This window comes from Hoplias malabaricus, chromosome 4 (genome assembly GCF_029633855.1).
Source record: "Hoplias malabaricus isolate fHopMal1 chromosome 4, fHopMal1.hap1, whole genome shotgun sequence".
NCBI classification, from domain to species: domain Eukaryota; kingdom Metazoa; phylum Chordata; class Actinopteri; order Characiformes; family Erythrinidae; genus Hoplias; species Hoplias malabaricus.
In genome coordinates this window covers 70,485,431-70,505,780 of record NC_089803.1, presented here as the reverse complement: position 1 = coordinate 70,505,780, position 20,350 = coordinate 70,485,431, and the positions used below count along the sequence as shown (strand labels likewise).

Below are 20,350 nucleotides of genomic sequence, written 5' to 3'. Positions count from 1 at the left end.
TGACCACTGCAGCAGAAAGAAGCAGTCATTGGCTGGGGCTGAAAAGAGAAGATCCAATTTGGGCGCTGTTGGGTGTTTCCCTTTAAATCATCCACAATAACACTCGCGCCTTCGTTTTCTCTGGGATGCAGGAATAAGGACCCGGAACATCAGAGGTTTACCACAAATAAAAAGTTTATTTGTAAAGAGCTCTCTGGGAACGATGTTCACTCATTAGGAGTTCGAAGAGTATGTCACATACACTCGATTATATAAGCAAACCCCCTCCTGTGCAGCGGCATTGCCTTCCAACCACAGCACTGGTGTGAACCACACGTTGTTTTAATGTCTCACACTTTTTTTTTCTTATCAAACGCCTTCTTTCTGCACTTCTGACGCTTGTTTACAAAATAAAACGTGGGGCTTCTAACAACTGTTCACACTTTCTGTGCCTCTGTCGTCAGCGAAATGTCACCTATGCCGTGTTTATTTCCTGTTGCCCCACGTCACTTGGTTCTGAGTTTCCGTTCCCTGTCTGGATGCAGTTGCCTCTGCACTTTCTTCACCCCACGTCTTTTTCCCGATACTGCTAGTAAACACACTCTTATTCTAATATCATTTGCAAGCGTTTGAATATAATTCTTAATACTGCTGCAGTGCTAGTAATTGTTAATGCAGGTTTTAAATACATCATTAATTACTGCTGGCGTGATGCTGATTTCGCATTATTATTATTAACGTGAACTTTTCTCACAGCCCCCAAGTCTCGTCTCTTCTCTCTCCCCACTTAAATGTAGGTTGTTTTCTGTCCATATAAGGTCTTAGTATATGACTCTTGTTTACAATAAACTACCTGCAGGAATGGGAAGAGACAGCTGGGGTACCTCTGACCTCCATAAAAATATACTGTACTTAACATTCCACTCCCAAGGACCCAGAAACTATATGTGGAGATGTATTATATACTTCACTGCCATTCCCAAGTATTCCAGCCTGGAGGAGGTGAAGGTGTTGTGTTGAGTTGTGCTACCTTGTCGAAGTATGCTAGCATGCTAATGTATTTTTATAACTATTGTCACCTAAATAAAAAAGTAGGTTTTATATTTCGATAGAATAAAAGCAGCCTGTCAGAATGTGCTTCTAAGTAGGAGACACTTAGACGTACACTGCCTTATATGTGTATATTTTTTTAATTTACCATGTATAGTTTTGGAGCTTTGTGGAGAATTTTTTAAAAATTTTAAAATGGGGGTCTGAGCATGCGCATAGAGGAGATATCGAGAGGCAGCACACCGACTCCACCCACTGGACATTTGGCTCTGCAGGGAGCAGTAGTGGAGAGAGGTGTGGGTGTTGGATGTGGAGTTATCAGCAGTAGCGGGGTGAGAAGCTGAAGGGGCGAGGGCAGAAGCAGAGCTCCTCCAGGGAGTGTTTAAAGCAGCGGTCCGGTTCCCGAGCTGTTTTCTCGGGAGTCTCCGCACGGTTCAGACTCGGGGAGTGTTTATGGAGGAATTCCGCCATCAGTTTCCCCTCGTTTTCCTGCGTTCTCCGGGAAGGACAGAAGTTGGTGAGTTTATTTTTAAAGACAGTTTCTCTCTGTTTTTACACCGGGAAACCGAAGGGCTCTCTCAGTTTGTTTTGCATTATATTTAATATATAGCTTTTATAACGTTCTAGGTCTTTTTCATGGTGCTGTTGGCTGTAATCACCTGGTTGAATATCGCACATTTTCTTACATTCCACAACACTTTTATCACTATTTCACAATTTATTTAATCGATTTACCCAGCAGTCTGTCCTTATTTTCTGGGAGTGTTGTGAGGGAGAGCCGTTATCATAAAGCAATAAGAAGTCAGATTTGATCCTGGGCTCCCCCTACAGGTGCAAAAATGTAACTCCCTCTTTACAGCACTGTCCTGAAATCAAGAGCCGGGAGGGGATTGGTTCCCTTCCCGCCTCTAACCGTATGACGTCACAATGATTTCGAAGCTGTAAGGTTAAGGTATGAATACTACCTTGTGTTGTTTTAACCAGATCACGGTGTCAGAAAAACAGACAATGACCTGTGCTCCTCATTCATCGTTTTCTTGAAAACATTGGTTTTATTTTGTTTATGTTGCTATTATTTATGATATTTAAATATTAAGTTATATTCCAGTTCCTGTGTCTGAATATTCTTAATCATTTAAATTTCATAGCTTTTTAAAGTGGTATAATTGTCAGATTGTGCTGTTTTATTATTATTATTTATTATTATTATCAGTGGTATTTAAAAAATGATCTTAAAATGACAGTAGTTTTATTTTTTGCAAATCATGCCTTTCAACAATATCACGTTATGAAAGAATATAACACCTAAAGACAAAAGTATTCAGTCTTTGACTCAATAAATGGCAGAAAAGCACAAGTTATTTATTTTTATATTTTCCACTGTCGCAAAGAAAGTTTGATCACCTGTATCAGTGAGTTCATTCAATAAATTCATCTATTTATTTTCTAATATCAGTGTGGGAAGGGCCCCGGCAGCTCCGCCTTGTTTGTGCTGCCAGAGAATGGCCAACTTTCCAAAGGTTAGGCATCTTTTATTGATGTTCACTTCTTTTTATCCTGGCTCTTTTAACTCCAAAGCCAAATTACTGAGACCAGCCCAACCCCAGGGCCTTCAGCAAATACTGGTCAGTGCAGCTTCTTGAAAACACAGATTCAGAGAACCCAGAGTGGTATTAAATTCCTACTCTTCTTCACTCCTCCCACTTGTGAAGCAGAAATAAACAACACACGGTCAGGTCTGGAGCCCCCTCTCCAATGTGGTGGAGTGAAATTAGTGCTAGAGAAATCCAGAATCAGAGAAAACTAATGAATTTTGAAGTTTGTCTGGTTCCTTCTCCACACCCAAATCACAGAAAACATTTTTGAAGGAACGTGTCGGTTCAAGGGTGGTTTGGGACGGTAAATCTCGACCCCGGGTTCCTATCACCACCAGAGTAAAGAAATCTGGGTCTCTACAGTCAGTTATTCCACACCACACCACTCTGAATGAAATTCAATTCCTGCTCAGATTTCAGCTAAAAATGGACATGTTCAGGAAATGTTATTTATTTTAAAAAATGATCTTTTTTTAATTTTGAACTTTGAACTTTTCATTACTTGCCACATTTTGTGTATGAAACGTTTGCCACATGATGTACTCCAGTCCATAAAACACTACTGCACTAGACTAGACTTAACACTACTGTGCTAGACTTAACACTACTGCGCTAGACTAGACTTAACACTACTGCGCTAGACTAGACTTAACACTACTGCGCTAGACTACACTTAACACTACTGCGCTAGACTACACTTAACACTACTGCGCTAGACTACACTTAACACTACTGCGCTAGACTAGACTTAACACTACTGCGCTAGACTAGACTTAACACTACTGCGCTAGACTACACTTAACACTACTGCGCTAGACTTAACACTACTGTGCTAGACTAGACTTAACACTACTGTGCTAGACTAGACTTAACACTACTGCGCTAGACTAGACTTAACACTACTGCACTAGACTAGACTTAATACTACTGCGCTAGACTAGACTTAATACTACTGCGCTAGACTTAACACTACTGCACTAGACTAGACTTAACACTACTGCACTAGACTAGACTTAACACTACTGCGCTAGACTAAGACTACTGCACTAGACTTAACACTACTGCACTAGACTAGACTAACACTACTGCACTAGACTAGACTAACACTACTGCACTAGACTTAACACTACTGCGCTAGACTAGACTTAACACTACTGCGCTAGACTAGACTTAACACTACTGCGCTAGACTAGACTTAACACTACTGCACTAGACTTAACACTACTGCACTAGACTTAACACTACTGCACTAGACTAGACTTAACACTACTGCGCTAGACTTAACACTACTGCACTAGACTAGACTTAACACTACTGCACTAGACTAGACTTAACACTACTGCACTAGACTAGACTTAACACTACTGCGCTAGACTAAGACTACTGCGCTAGACTAGACTTAACACTACTGCGCTAGACTAGACTTAACACTACTGCGCTAGACTAGACTTAACACTACTGCGCTAGACTACACTTAACACTACTGCGCTAGACTAGACTTAACACTACTGCGCTAGACTAGACTTAACACTACTGCGCTAGACTACACTTAACACTACTGCGCTAGACTACACTTAACACTACTGCGCTAGACTAGACTTAACACTACTGCGCTAGACTAGACTTAACACTACTGCGCTAGACTAGACTTAACACTACTGCGCTAGACTAACACTACTGCGCTAGACTAACACTACTGCACTAGACTAGACTAACACTACTGCACTAGACTAGACTTAACACTACTGCGCTAGACTAAGACTACTGCACGAGACTAACACTACTAGACTAGACTTAACACTACTGCACTAGACTAGACTAACACTACTGCACTAGACTTAACACTACTGCACTAGACTAGACTTAACACTACTGCACTAGACTTAACACTACTGCACTAGACTAGACTTAACACTACTGCGCTAGACTAGACTTAACACTACTGCGCTAGACTAAGACTACTGCACTAGACTAGACTTAACACTATTGCGCTAGACTAAGACTACTGCACTAGACTAGACTTAACACTACTGCGCTAGACTAAGACTACTGCACTAGACTAACACTACTGCACTAGACTAGACTTAACACTACTGCGCTAGACTAGACTTAACACTACTGCGCTAGACTAGACTTAACACTACTGCGCTAGACTAACACTACTGCGCTAGACTAGACTTAACACTACTGCACTAGACTAGACTTAACACTACTGTGCTACACTAAGACTACTGCACTAGACTAGACTTAACACTACTGCACTAGACTAACACTACTGCACTAGACTGTGACTGTCGCAAATAATAGAGAGACATCTGATTGTTTTAAACAGAAGAGTCTTATGTATAGAGAGACACTTGACTTGGGCATGAACTCTGTAGGAAAAAAAAGAGAATGCTGTGTGGAACAGCGTGGTACCACATGATACGAGGTATTCTTAATACGATGTAAAGAACAAAGGGTGACAGAGAGAGTGAGGTCAGCCTGTTGTCACACAGACACCAGACAGGATGCACCAGAATGTGCAGATCCCCACTTCTCCTTTCTATTTGCAGAGACACAAACCCAGACATGTTTTTATCTGAATCAAATGTCAGACAGAGTCATGCGGCAGATTCTAACCGGAAACATCCTCAAACAAACGTTTAAGAACATTCATTTGCATTTTTACATCATCCTAAGCGGTGCGGTTGCTAGGGTGTTACCACTGTATTTCACACACACACACACACACAATATAAGCCACATAAATTCCTACTGAATATAATCTAGAAAACTGTTGACTGCAGAAACCAGAAAGTTTGATGGTGTTGATGGAGATTGGTGACTTATTTAGGCCTTGTTTATATTGATTAAATTTGGAGAATTATTAACCCACGAGAGCCCAGACAGCGTTCACCATAAAAAATAAAAACAGACCAAAGAAACAACACGGAACATTTACATTTCTTGCTACGTTCTGCAATTATATTTGTGTCCCATAAACACCACAACCACCATTTTATAACCTGTATTCCAACATTGTGTTCTTGAAATGGGTTGTATACAACATAGTGTAGGTGACTAAAGCCTTTGATTGGTTGAAAAGGTTTGAACACACCTTTTAGAAACAAAAAAAAAACTTTCAAAATTAGCATTTCTATGGTCTCTGCGTCCTCCCCAAGCACATCATCAAATGAAGCCACACATTCACACACTGTCATGTGACTGCATCCAGGACGTTCAGTAAATGTTACGTAGGGACATTTTTATTCTTCGCTTTAAATCAGTGTCCAGGGAACTGTCCAGACGTTATAAAGGCTGTGTGAGACACGTCACCACGGGCTCTTATGGGTTAATAAAGATAATGAGTGTTGATAAAATAGAGAAGAAATGGGAGACATTTAGGGACTAAATGGAGGTTTAATTTTTCTCTTTTTTGGGGCTATTTCTCTTCAGATCTTTGGCTAGTTACAAGCCCAGATACATCTCTGAGATAACAATTAACAAGAGCCTGAAAGTCTGTAAGGAAAGCCATAAAGGTCTTAAAAACACTGTTTATTTCAGTCTCTGACTCATTTTTTTTCCCCATTTAGATTTTCAAGCATGCCTTTAAGACGGGACAGTGACAGAACAAAGAATCTCAACCGTTCCTCACACAGGGCCCAAACAAACATGGTAAGAAACACCCACATTTCATACGTAGTGAAGAATTAAATGTTCCTTTTGGACCGTTCCCAAAGTAATTAAAATTTAGAAGATCTCCAAAAGATCCAAAATACACCCTCTCTCCTGAGGGAGGCGTGCTCGTTCCGGAAGTTTTACAAAGACCAGTCAAGTGAAGTTCAAAGCAAATCAAAGTATTTATTTTAATACTGGAACCAGGAGAACTAATACATAAGAAACGTAACCTAGTGCCCTTCCACGCAAAGTTCTGACCTTCCCATCTGACTCCACAGTTTTATACCTCAAATGACGTATACCCTGCTGGCAAGGCGTTTCTGGCTGATTAACATATATTAATATGCATAATTAGACATGTTAGTACTCAGGTTTCTGCGTGCATGTTTCACATGCACCTGTGACCCCAAAACACTCATCATGCCCTTCTGACTCTGTAGGTTTTATTACCCACATTCCTTTTCTGTCACCAAGATTCAGAGGGGTCACTAATGGACTTAAGGTCACTGAGATGCCCTAAAGTTCAACTGTCCTAACTAACACTTGGAATTTATACTACAAGCCTAAGTGCAGATCTGTTAAAAGATCTAAGAAATTAGAAAGGTGTAAACACTGAGTCAGCATGTCAGTTAGTGTGCAGATTCTAAACTGTTTAAATGCATGGTTAAAATACTGGTTAATCATTCATATGAATACAAGGTTTCATACAATGAATATGTAATTATACTTTCTAATTTTAACTAATCATTTAAGGATATTTGTCCACTAATACAAAGTAATAAAATTATTTTTCACAACAGTAGTGACAGTGAAATAGTTGTTGATGTCCAGTAAAGAACAACCCACAAAATCATAAATAAAATAAAACTACACAAATACAGCGGCACGAATGTTGACCTTGAATTATGTTTAAACCCAAACTCTGTTATTGTGCAGTTTTGTGCTTTTTTTAAAGGTCTTCTGTGGTCTGTGTCTTATTTCTGTCCTTGCACTGTGTGAATATTAATCAGTATGAACGACTACCTTCGGGTTGCTGGGTGTGTGCTGAGTCTAGTTTTGGGCTAATGATTTTTTAGAGCCAAATCTGAATCTGGATTCTTGTTGAGAATCTGAACCAATTCACCCTCAGAGTCGCACTTCATCCTCAGACTAGAGATGTATGCATCCGTGTGGGAGTTCTGGGACGCTTGCAATGTTTGTTATTATACATGTGCATATCTCATTATGAATATTTATAAAGTACAGAAGATAAGAATCCAGGCGTTAACACTGTAAACAATCGTATTTATTTGGACGTTTTAGCTTTCAATTAGCTGCGTGGAGCTGTATCTCACTGGTCCTGACAGAGACAGGTCACAGACTTAAATTCTCTTTTTAAGACCTTAAGCAATGTTTTTATAAATAGCTGGTGTCTGTGTTGTGCTCCAGAGAGTCCTTTTGAGGGAACTGTTGATACACATTTGCTTCTCCAAGTTTTAATTTTTACTAGTTGCTTTTGATGAAGTTAAGAATCCCCTCATCGTATCTGATATGAATCTGTTCATTACGTGAAGTTCTGCTGTTTTGGTTGAGGTGTATAGTGGATGTTGCCCATGGGAATTTTAGTGTTGGAAAGTTTTTAACGGCATCTTTGGGTTCCCTGGGGTGAGAGCGGTGTCATCTGGAAAAACGAGTTGAAAGAAAGGGCCGTCTCGATTTCTCTGCTGATAAGGCCTGCCCCCCCCCCCACCCCCACCCCCCCGCTCATTATCTCAGTATCTCATGTGGGGAGAGCCGTGTCTCCGTCTGTCTGCCTGGGCTATCATTCACAGACCCAAGGCCACAAGGTTTGGGGGATGGTTTATGGCCGTCGTAAAACCATTGATGTTAGAGCAGAGATTGCTAGAGAGATCCAGATCCCTCTTCAGTCCTGTGAACTGAATAATTGATAAATTTGAAGGTTAGCCTATTTTGTCCTTACTCTACTACATTATTCTCGTTATTTTTACAACCAAAACACCATATTAATAGTCTGAATTGCATTTTGCATGCCTCCTATAATTGTGACTATGTAATTTGTTAATTGTTTTTGTCTGTTACCATTTTTCAGGATTGTCACTGCTTCATAACTCTAAAGGCGACAAGCTAAGGTCAGCTATCACAGTACGAGCTTACGCAATGACCTCGTCTTATGCGCAGAGAAGCCTGCCGCCCAGTCTACAGCAGGCTTCCAGTATGAGGCACGCTGGGCCTACGTCACAAAGTGGATATTACAATGTACACCAAAGGAACGCTGCTCAATCTTTTGGAATAAACAGTGGACACCCCTTCGGCTCGTCCTTTCAGTCTAATTCAAGATCAGCAAATCTGCAGACAAGCCATGCCAATTGGAATAATTTTTATGACACTCCACAGACGCTCTGTAGTACTGAGCCTGGACCTACATTACAGAATGCATATGACAATGTGGAACAAGGGACAGTAATCCAGTGGAATAACCAACAGCAGCATGCGTTAAACAATGGACAGTCTTTCAGCACTTCGTCCCAGCCCAGCTCAGGTTCAACTAATTCGCAGACCAGCTCTGTCACTTGGAATAATTTGTGTGACATTCTACAGACTGTCAATAGTGGTGAGCCTCGACATACGTCACAGATTTTGTATGACAATGTGGAACAAAGGACATTAATCCAGTCGAATAATATTCAACATCTTGCGTTAAGCAATAGACATCACAGTTTACATTCAACTAATTTGCAGTCATGCCAATCTCCTCAGGTGAGATCGACTGGCCCTCAGAATCAGTCGCTTTACAGATCTCCTGAGGTCCATGTCAGAGTCTCGTTCAGACCTCCTTGGCAAAATGGTGCGGCACAGTTTCAACAGATGCAACCAGTTCAGAGAGTTCATGTTAATCAGAATCAGATGGATACGTTTAGAAATGGTGCCTCACATGAACCTGCTCCATGGCCCTCTGCTGCATCTCAAGTCCCCACTGCACCAGCACAGCCCCCTGGATACTGGAATAATCAAAATATGATTAGAAAAAGCCAGGCAGCCCCTAATGTAAATTTGTTTCCAAATTCAAAATCATTAAATCAGTGCCAGACTTCGTCAAACAGAACACACAACATCAGTGTTGCTCAGAACCAGAGCAACAGTTTTCCCAACGGCTCACCAAACACAGTCTCTTGGAAAGCAAGTGTACCTCAGCACAAAGCCCAATCACAGATTTATAAAACAAGAAAGAAGAGGCAAGCAACGCCATACGTCAACACTGCACCTATATCTTGCCATAATGGTGTCCCTTCATTTCCTGCACATCAGTATAACACAGAGCCACAAGGGCAGCTATCCAATGGCACAGTGAGTGTGTTGACTAGGAGCAAAGATACCTCATTGTCTCGTTCTTCTCCCGCTAGTCAAGCACCACTTTCTGCTGATTCTAGATCCAACAACTATACCCGAGTCTCTCTGGTGGATTTACTGCTGCAGGAGGCTGATAACATTCCTCTATCCACTACCAGTAGAAGCTTTAGAGCTCAAGCTGCTGAGGACAGAAGTGGCCCCCGGCAGACGATAGAAGGTCATACTACCACTGTAGCAGACCTTTCTCAGACTCCTGTTTCAAACCAAAATGTTAATCCAAGCACAAGTCAGGGAGTAATACAAATGGCAGGCACAACACCCAAAAGACTAGGGGCGTTGGATACTGAGCAAGCTACAAGTGTTGAAAGAACAGTTGAAGGAGCACAGTTCGAAAGATTACAGACTGAAAAGGGCAATCTTCAGATGAGTGACAAGAGTCCAGGAGAAATAGAGTACTGTACCAACCCAGCTGACTGCCTAGATCTGGTCATAGCACTGAAGAGAGCCGTTCGACAAGTTGGAAGGGCAACCGCTTTAGTTCCACCCATTGTCCAGCAACCCCAGCAGATGGAAGGGCAGGAGGAAGATTATCCCAAAAGTGCTGATAACAGCCTTCCATTTAAGATAGGTGCTGTCTGGTCTGTTGGTAACTATAGCGAGTGTGTGGCAACAGATACAAAAGCAGCAAGTCTTTCTGGAGCGAACAGGGAAAAGCATACTCAGATAGCCTCTGTACCACTACCACAGATCCAAGAAAGTATCAAGTCTGGAAATGGGCCTGCAGCCGACACCTACAGCTGTGAGATGCCTAGACCTGAAAAGACCCCAACGCTTGGCTCTCAAACTTGTAACATTCCCAATTCTGAAATCTCTGTAATACCTCAAGCCCCTTTGTGCCTTAATGACCTTACAGTAGAAAATCCATCACAGCAAAGTAATAACCCAAATGTTGAAACTTCTTCAGATGAAGCTAAATTTGACTTGTCCATGGCTCCAATGACTGATTTTACTCTGGAGAAACTTCAAGATTTAGTGAAGTCTTTAGATGCTGCTTCTTCAGAGACAGAAAAGAAGACACCAGCAGATGCTAGGCAGAGTATAATTGATCTTTACTGGGGTGGAGATGTTAGAAACCTGATGAAATTTTTACGGACTTTTACTATCCAAACAATATCATCTTCTGTGTATGAATTTGGTATGAAAGAAGACAAGGATGTAGTATTTCGATTCCTTGAACCTGAAGTTTTTAGAAAGCTTTCACCAATTTTACGTATTCTGGAAAGCGACGTAACATCGCCGGCTCAGTTCAGGCCATGGTGGAAGATTGAAGGAATGCCAGCAGATATAGATAAGGTCCTTGCTGAACCTCTTTCCAACTATGACTTTACATGGGGGAAGTTTGATCCTGTGAATACTGCCAGTAACCTTGTTGAGGTTAGTCGAAATGATGCTGAGGGCCTGGTTGTGTCCACCCAAAAGGAATCATCAGTGGCAACATCAGAGGATATTGCTTTGAGTTCTGTAGACCATGAGGTTCAAAACAGTGGAACTAATGCAGAGGACCTGGACGTGTCCACGCAAACGGACGCATCAATGGAAACACCAGAGAACATTCCTGTGAATTCTGTTAATAGCTTGGTACAAACCATTGGAACTGATGCTGAGGACCTGGTTGTGTCCATGCAAACGGACACATCAATGGAAACACCAGACAACATTCCTGTGAATTCTGTTGATAGCTTGGTACAAACCATTGGAACTGATGCAGAGGACCTGGTTGTGTCCACGCAAACGGACGCATCAATGGAAACACCAGAGAACATTCCTGTGAATTCTGTTGATAGCTTGGTACAAACCATTGGAACTGATGCTGAGGACCTGGTTGTGTCCATGCAAACGGACGCATCAATGGAAACACCAGAGAACATTCCTGTGAATTCTGTTGATAGCTTGGTACAAACCATTGGAACTGATGCTGAGGACCTGGTTGTGTCTACCCAAAAGGAATTATCAGTGGCTACATCAGAGACTGTTACTTTGAGTCCTGTAGATCATAGACCAGATGTAGTGCCTGAAACCAAGATGTCAGGTGGACAGATTAAGAGCATCCAAAAAGAAGAATACAAAACCAAAGACCACAAAGACTCAGGAAAGTATGTGGTGTCCCCACCTTTGATCCCAAAGTCCAACCCTAGTGATCTTCTTGAACAAAAGGTGCAAACTGGCAACGACCAAACGCCTACAGAAATTTCTGCCTCTCCATTACTTTTAAGTGATTTTGATCCACTTGAAAATGATGGCAACAGCTGTGAGAAACAAAATATTTCTGATGCAGACTGCTCCAGTGATTCTCTGCAGATTGACTTCATAGTTCTCTCACCTGATGGTGCCAAAGAAATCTTCAACAAATGCAACAAACTGAAGCATTCCACTAAACATCCACTAAACATGCCTTCTCTCAGTCAGCCGGACAATCTGTCTACTAAAGCAGTGACACCACCTGTTCGTGTCAAATTCACTTGCCCTCACGTGACTGATATAATCTCGGATGATGTTCATTTCTGCACCAAGTGTTGGGAACAGACACCTTTGCTTGATGTAAACCTGGATGACTCTCAGTCCACTCAAAATGAGGATGAATCTCCAGTCACAATCCCTTTAAAACCACTTGATGAGAGAAGTAGTCCACAGCCTGGTGAGCAAACACAAGATCCCGTGCAGACTTCATGTCCAGTCACTGGCAGGATTAGTGACGCAGTCGTGTTTAACCCACGGGTTAATGATTGTGAAATGACAATAGCCCCTGTTGAACCAAGTGTACCAAGAATACGATCAGTTCAAGAACCAACTAGAGCTGTTTCCCTTGAGAGTGAAAAGCCTGGAGTAGAGTTGCCGAAGGCCCCCCCACAATCACAACAAGTGAGGCCATCCCTGACCAAAAAAATTATCCATAGCAACTCTTCATCAAAGCATCCTCCATGTAAAAAGCGGAAGCACTCCAAAACACTGGGAGAGTCCAAAGTTGATGATGATCTCTTCAGACTGGGCATGGTGAAGACTGGCTCCCATAAACAGCATTCTAGAGTTCAGAGCTCTGCTTCTACTGTCGATGGGCATAGGTCCAGAGTTAAAAGGAAAGGAAAAGAAAGTGGTAAAGAAGAAAAACGGCCTCCAATTAAGACCACAATCCAAGTGACCAAACGCTTCACTCAAACTGGTGCTAATTGTAAAGAGAAAACATTTTCTATTAAGCCTCATGCATCAAAAGTCATTGAGAAGTCAGCTGCAAGTCAACATCACGACCTAGACCCTTTAAAAGAAGCCGGGCAAAATAAAAACAAAAAGCTTGTTAAATTTTTGTTGTATGGGTCCCGGGATTGTAAGAGAGATTTTTTTCATCGATTCCAAGACTGCCAAAAATTCCCTTCCGTTCCTGTTCACATCACAGTTTCTGCTGCTGATAACTCTGGGAAGAACTACAGCAGCATGCCTTCAGCCAAAGAAAAGGTCTACAACCAGTGGAGAAACTCATTTGTGCCAAAAACAAATTCCACTTCCTGTAAGAAATTCAGAAAAGAGTGTGAGAAGGAGCTCATGAAAAGAATAGAAATGCAGAAACAAAAAATGAAAGAGAGAGCTCTATTCAAATCTCAGAGAAAACCAAAGCGGTGCAGTATTTCTGATTCAGATTCTGATTCTTAACAAAAGGCCTGAAGAGTACAGAAGAAAACACAAGTTCCCAAAAAGTTGGAGTCTACAGTTACTGATTATTTGGCTTGTGCATAGATTTTCAGAAATGTGCTTCAACACATTGATCACGAAGTACTCACTATGTGAGAACTTTAAGCTTGGACCCTAAAAGTCAAATATATTTAAGGGATACACTGACGTGGACGTTTTTGAGCTAATGTTGATAACTACAAGGACATGTATGTTGATAAAAATGGAAAAAAAATTAACTAAAATTGGTTCCACTTGCAAAAGTATTTCATTATTATGTAGAAGTCCTTCTAATGTTCTGGTTGATCTGTTTATTTTTGTAGAATTACACATTAAAGTATTTTTATGCTGGAATAAGTCTGTACTGATATGATTCCAATATTGTGCATTACTTAGATGTTTGTCTGGGACAAATAAGTCTGTAGCAGTTGTTCTTAGTCTATAGGCCAGTAATGCCTTTCTAAAAATCCTGTAATTAATAACTTCATTAGCGTTAAAGGCACGCTACGTAAGATTTGGTGTTTTTGCTCCTGGGCTTCACCTACAGTTGCAGAGTGTAACACGGCACTGTCCTGAAAACAAGGGGGAGGGAAAGGGGTGGTTTCTCTCCCTCCTCCAGAATGTACACAGTGTGGTTTCTGCAATGCTTGAACTTGGAGTATCGGCCGCAGAGGCTCTGTTCTCCATATTACAGCTCCATGGAACGTCACTGTGATTTTTGAAGCTGTTATTTCAAGGCAAAAATATCTACATAGTGTTCCTTTGAAGCTAATAACGAGGCTGGTCCCACACTGTATTCATCAAACCTTACACCGTCAGAAATGAATGTTTTTGAATGAATGAATACAGTCTTTCCAGTTTCTGACACACAGTATTTCTGTATTCCAGGTGCTATGTGAATAAACCTGTAATATTTTGTATGTTTAAATCCTGTTTTTGAAGTTTACACATTTGCTGCTGTGTTGTTGAAGCTGTATTTTGTTGTTACTTGTCTTTTTTACAATATATTTTTTACATTTTTGGAGAAATGCTGTTGTGCTGTTATTTGACTAACATTGTAATAGAAGTCAAATTTTTGGTGACAAAAATAAAAGGGAAATTTCTACAATAATAATAAAATTAATTTTTTTTTTAAATAATCATAAAAAACTGCTTCAAGCAGGAAAAGCCCTCTGTGATTTTGATGATAGTTACCAGAAGATGTTGTTTCATTACTTCATCTAAATGTTAATTTAGGTAGCTAATGCTACTTAATTCTTTAGAGAATGCTAATGCTAATTTAATTCTTTAGAGAACAATAGGGTTCTTTCCCATTTCTGAGCAAATGTAATTAATGGTTTATTTGTAAAATATCAGGGCACTGAGGCGACTTGAATTATTAAATTCAGCTTTATTTATAGAACAATGTTTACAACTGGTTTCGTCACAGAAAAGTTTTATACGATTCTGGGTCCTAGCCCCATGTGAGCCCCAGTCCCTGAGAGTAGGTAGAAATCTACAGGGGAACCCATCCTCCTCTGGTGGACACCGTGTGTAGACACATGGCAGTTTTTAAACAGAAAACAATACACATGAAGCATTATAGAGATCTTATGAGGGTCTATCTGTCTAATGCATAAATTGCTGTGTAAAAAAAGGACAGTCTGAAGCAGTTGAGTGAACAATTTTGGTCAAAGCCCAGTTACAGAAGTCAGATTCTCAGTCGCTTGTAAAACACTCCGGAGCAGGAATCCAGAAAGATGAAGCATGATCTAAGGGACGTGTTGGTGCTGTCTCATGGTCAGAGCTGGTCAAACGACAGGCAGGTGAGGACACACACCTCGGACGGACAGGAGTGCTCAGCAGGGAAAGGTACACAGGTCTGATATTTGATTCTGGGTGACTGAACATTATAAGATAGATTAGAGTGTGCATCGTAGCTCCAGCAGACCTCATTAAAACAGCGTATCTAAAAAAGGGAGCACAGACAGGGCTTCCCGAGGTAAACAGCAGGACGAAACACTGACATCTCTGATAACCACAATCCTCTCTATCCATCAATCCCCAGATATGCACCTTTTAACCTCCTGAGTATCTAATTACCACATGTTTGACTAATTGGTGAGCCTTTATAAGAAGTGGATCTTCGTCCTGTGGTTGAGTTAATAATTCTATGAATGTGGACACTGTCCTGGATCATGATCGGAAAACTGAAGCTGAGCCATAAAACAAAGCTCTCAGTTTTGGGGTCAGTCTGTGTTCCCACCGTCACGTGGTCATGAGCTTCGGGTGATGACTGAAAAAACCAGATTGTGAATACAAGTGGCAGTAATCTGGTGGGTTGCTGGAGGGATTATATTTCCCAGCTGGCTTTGGGGGTTCCTCCTTGCCCCTTGTAAGAAAGTCAGGAGACTGGAGTTTATTTACACATACACAGAGTCGTGTATGACTACAGCTGGACCGATCATAGTCAGTCACTGGGTTTTCTGGAGGTTGGAGAATGGAGGGTCAGATTCTGGGGTTTCTACACATGCATGCATTAAAGCATCAGTTGGTCATCAGTTGGTCACTAGTACAGTCTATACCTGGTTCACCCCGTGCCCAGTCCAGTATAGCACCAAATATTTTAGGAAGAGGGCCTTGTATACGTTGGAGAAGTGGGAGAAGGGAATAGGAGGAAGAAGAGCGGTTTGAGGAGGGTGAGATAAAAGGGTACAAATGAAGAAAGGAGAGGACAAGATAAAGGGACAGTTATCACCTCTGTGCAAAGAGGAGATGGGGAGGGGGAGACTAAGAAGAGTAAAAAGATATACTGTTTCTCTCACCCTGGGGGAGGTGGTGGAAGCTGTGCTGGACAGAAACACCTGGGCTTCTTCATTTTCCTGTTGCCAACACAACCTTGAAATGGATTAAGTGGGGAAAAAAATGATATTTTACCACAAGAGTTCATTCATTCATTCATTGTCTGTAACCCTTATCCAGTTCAGGGTCGCGGTGGGTCCAGAGCCTACCTGGAATCATTGGGCGCAAGGCGGGAATACACTCTGGAGGGGGCGCCAGTCCTTCACAGGGCAACACACACTCACACCTACGGACACTTTTGAGTCGCCAATCCACCTACCAACGTGTGTTTTTGGACTGTGGGAGGAAATCGGAGCACCCGGAGGAAACCCACGAACACACCACACTCCTCACACGCAGACACAGGGAAAACACACCACACTCCTCACAGACAGTCACCCGGAGGAAACCCACGCAGACACAGAGAGAACACACCACACTCCTCACAGACAGTCACCCGGAGGAAACCCACGCAGACACAGAGAGAACACACCACACTCCTCACAGACAGTCACCTGGAGGAAACCCACGCAGACACAGGGAGAACACCCCACACTCCCGTCACGACCTACCTTTCTCACACGCACACGCGCTACCATAATCGCTAACGACCTACCACCCCCACACGATGAACCCCTTTATCGCGCACTCACATACGCGACACCCCCCTCCCCCCCTTTATCGTGCACACATGCGCGCACACGCTCTGTTTTATCACAGGTACCAAGTCACGACCTACGCTTTCTCATGCGCACACGCCCTACGATAATCGCTAACGATCTACCACCCCTGCACGATGAACCCCTTTATCGCGCGCATACATAAGCGAACACCCCCCCCCCCTCTTTATCGCGCACACACATACGCGCACGCGCTGTTTCATTACAGGAATCGCCCCAATGGTCTCCCACCCGCACCAAACGGTCACGATACACACACACAGTAAAATTATAATTTTTTAACTCCAAGTTCTAAATGATTAATAGTGTTTTAGCGATTAAAAATGGTTTTACAATCATTAATTTTCTCCCCCGTTCAAAAAATGGTCTAAACATACTGTTTTCATTTGATAAAAATGACATTTGAAGATGTCTTAACGCTGCCCCCCCCCCCCCCCCCCCAAAACCCCCTCCTCGCTGTACGTCAGATAGTTTACGATCAGTGACTCAGTATATCTAGGAGTTTATTTATGTATGGAACGCCGTTGGTCTCTAAACGTGTTGGATTCTCCGTGTTTACACGTAGCGTATAATTTCGTGTTAACACGCTAAGGTATTTACGTGTTAACGCGTTGTGAATACGCGTATGTGTTTTTCGTGAATCATGATTCTTTACTGTCACCTACTGGTTAATTGCGTTACTGCTGAAACAACATAAAGCCTTAACTTACCAAATAACGGAAATTCCAGTGTTTAATGTTCTGAACAATGTTTTTTATGAGATTTTGTATAAACATTATACATATTTAAATATAATACATTATATTGTTGAACGTTTGTTTATATATATATAAACCCCTCACTTCAACCACCACAGAATTTATTGCTGAAAAAATGCCATTTTTTAATTCAGATTTTTTGTTCAAATCCATTTTGAAGGAGATTTAACCTTCAAAAACTAACCTATAAGTTTTTAATGTATATATAAAAGTAGATACACGTAATTAAATAAAACATGAGTACATTAATATATCTTTAAACATATTATACATGTTTACAGAAAGAGGAGGATCTGAAAAGTTAATTTCACTAAGGGTTTGTATTGACACTGTATTGTTTAGCAGTATGCTATTAAAAGAATGCATATCATTTATCAATCTGAATGAATTTTGCCTCTGTATGTGTCACACACAGTGTGAGAGTGATGTTTGTTTGATATAAAATTATGAAAAGATTTAGAGCATCTTATGAATGAAGTTATATAATAATATGCATGTTTACAAATGGTAAGGTATTAAACACCAGAGACTTTTATTGTGAAAAATAAACTTCCAGTTGTTATGGGGATCATCTTACTAATATTGCTGTCTTCACACTGCTCACGTAGGGCTCAACGTAGCCATAGGTCAGTGCTTTGCTCGCTATGTTATGAATAATTCAGATGAAACGTAGGGACTACGTTCAGAAAGGATTTATGTTTCATGTCAGCTACAGTGTGTGATGTAAATCTTATCATGAATATGTAAGTACGCCCGGATTTGAGGCCTCCCATTGGCGAAAACTTTAAGAAGAGTGTAAACGTGTCATTTTTGGTCACGTTATCACGACAAAATTTTATGTGTTAACATGCGAAATTTTAATAACGTGTTAAGGCGCATGTGTTCACACGTTTTGAGCCCAACGGCGTTCTATACTCATTAGCTCTCAAAATTTATACATTACACACTGACGTACAGCTCGGACAGGAACCAAAATCTACAGGTAAGAACTGACATTCTGTAATTTATCACGGAAAATAAGATTAATTTAAGAATATTATTTTATATTTCATTTAAAAAATATTTTATGTATTTATTTATTTATTTTTAGAAGCTAATATTTTACAAGCTCCAAGACTAAGTCCTTAGGGTAAGTAAATATATATATATATATATATATATATATATATATATATATATATATATAATATGTATTTTATAATGTTATTCATGAAAATTTTCGTATCTCTTTAGTCAAGCGTCCAAATCAGTTATGAACTGGAGACACCTCCTACTTGAACACATCCACTGATGATGAAGCTCTTCCCCCGTAAGTAAAGTACAATATGTAATTTATAATTTTATGTGTATTTCCTAGTCCTAATTGAAACTTTTATTTTTCATCTTTAGATTTCAGTAAAAACAATCTGGCGCTATTATGATGCTACTTTCTACGAATGCTGTATCTGTGAAGAGTGAAGATAAAAATGTTCTTTTGGACCGTTCTCAAAGTAATTAAAATTTAGAAAATCTCCAAAAGGTCCAAAATACACCCTCCCTCTTCGGGGAGACGTGTTCGTTCCAGAAGAGTCGCAGAAACCAGTCGAGTGAAGTTCAAAGCAAATCAAAGTATTTATTTAACAATACTGGATCCAGGAGAACTAATACATGAGAAAGTTTAATGCCCCTTCCACGTAAAGTTCTGACCTCTCCCAGATCTGACTCCACAGTTATACCCCATATGACGTGTCCCCTGCTGGTGAGGCGTGTCTGGCTGATTAGCATATATTAATATGCATAATTTCACATGTTATTACTCAGCTCTTCGCGTGCAAGTTTCACATGCATCCCGTGACCCCAAAAACATTCATCATAGCCCGACTGACAATGGACCTTTTCTTTCCCAAGCCTCCTCTCCCATGAGGAAAATTTAGGGAGACACTAATGCACTTCAAGGTCAACAGCATGCCCCTACACTTCAGCCCTCCTGACTAACACTTGTGATTGATGTCAGTGTGCTAAAAGCCTAAAGTGCACGTCTGTTCAAGGTTACAGGTTTAAGAATTAAGAAGGTGTAAATATCACGTGAGTCATCATGCCAGTTAGTCGTGCAGAATCTAAAATGTTTACTACATGTGTAAATGCTACATAAATTTAATGCTGGTTAGTCATTCATATAAATGCTTAATTTTACTAATCATCATTTAAGGATATTTGTCCACAAACATAAAGTAATAAAATTGTTTCCTACAACAAGAGCCATCGACTGCTGACTCAAGAATGTAATATTTTATTTTAATGTTTATTTATTCATTTTGCGTTATTGCATTACTCAACACTTTAAATTGCAGTGTCTCTCTCCCTCAGCCCCCCCCCCCTCCCATTGTATTGTATTGTATGGATATTGTTTTGTATTTTCTTAGCCATGTCTTTTGCACTTTAATGCGTGTGCACTGTTTTATGTTGTACTAGCTTTGCACTAGTTGCACCTTAATGTTGTGTATTGTTTTATGTAGCACCTTTGTCCTGGAGGAACGCTATTTCGTTTCACTGTGTACTGTAAACACTGTATACTGCTGAAATGACAATAAACTTGAACTTGAACATGAAATGGCACAGAAACACCCTAACAATTAGGTTTTAAACTGTCGGTGAGGAGTGTGGTGTTCTCCCTGTATCTGCGTGGGTTTCCTCCGGGTGGTTGTCTGTGAGGAGTGTGGTGTGTTCTCCCTGTGTCTGCGTGGGTTTCCTCCGGGTGATT

General features: G+C 40.9%; 1 protein-coding gene across 1 annotated transcript; it reads left to right on the top strand.

The window, feature by feature from the left end:
• Positions 1 to 1,291: 1,291 nt before the first annotated feature.
• Positions 1,292 to 14,433, top strand: LOC136695136 (uncharacterized). The gene is made up of 3 exons (XM_066668975.1): positions 1,292 to 1,546; positions 6,200 to 6,281; positions 8,374 to 14,433. Exon 3 carries the CDS (start codon positions 8,442 to 8,444, stop codon positions 13,332 to 13,334), a length of 4,893 nt encoding a protein of 1,630 aa, XP_066525072.1. The 5' UTR covers positions 1,292 to 1,546; positions 6,200 to 6,281; positions 8,374 to 8,441; the 3' UTR covers positions 13,335 to 14,433.
• Positions 14,434 to 20,350: the final 5,917 nt, after the last annotated feature.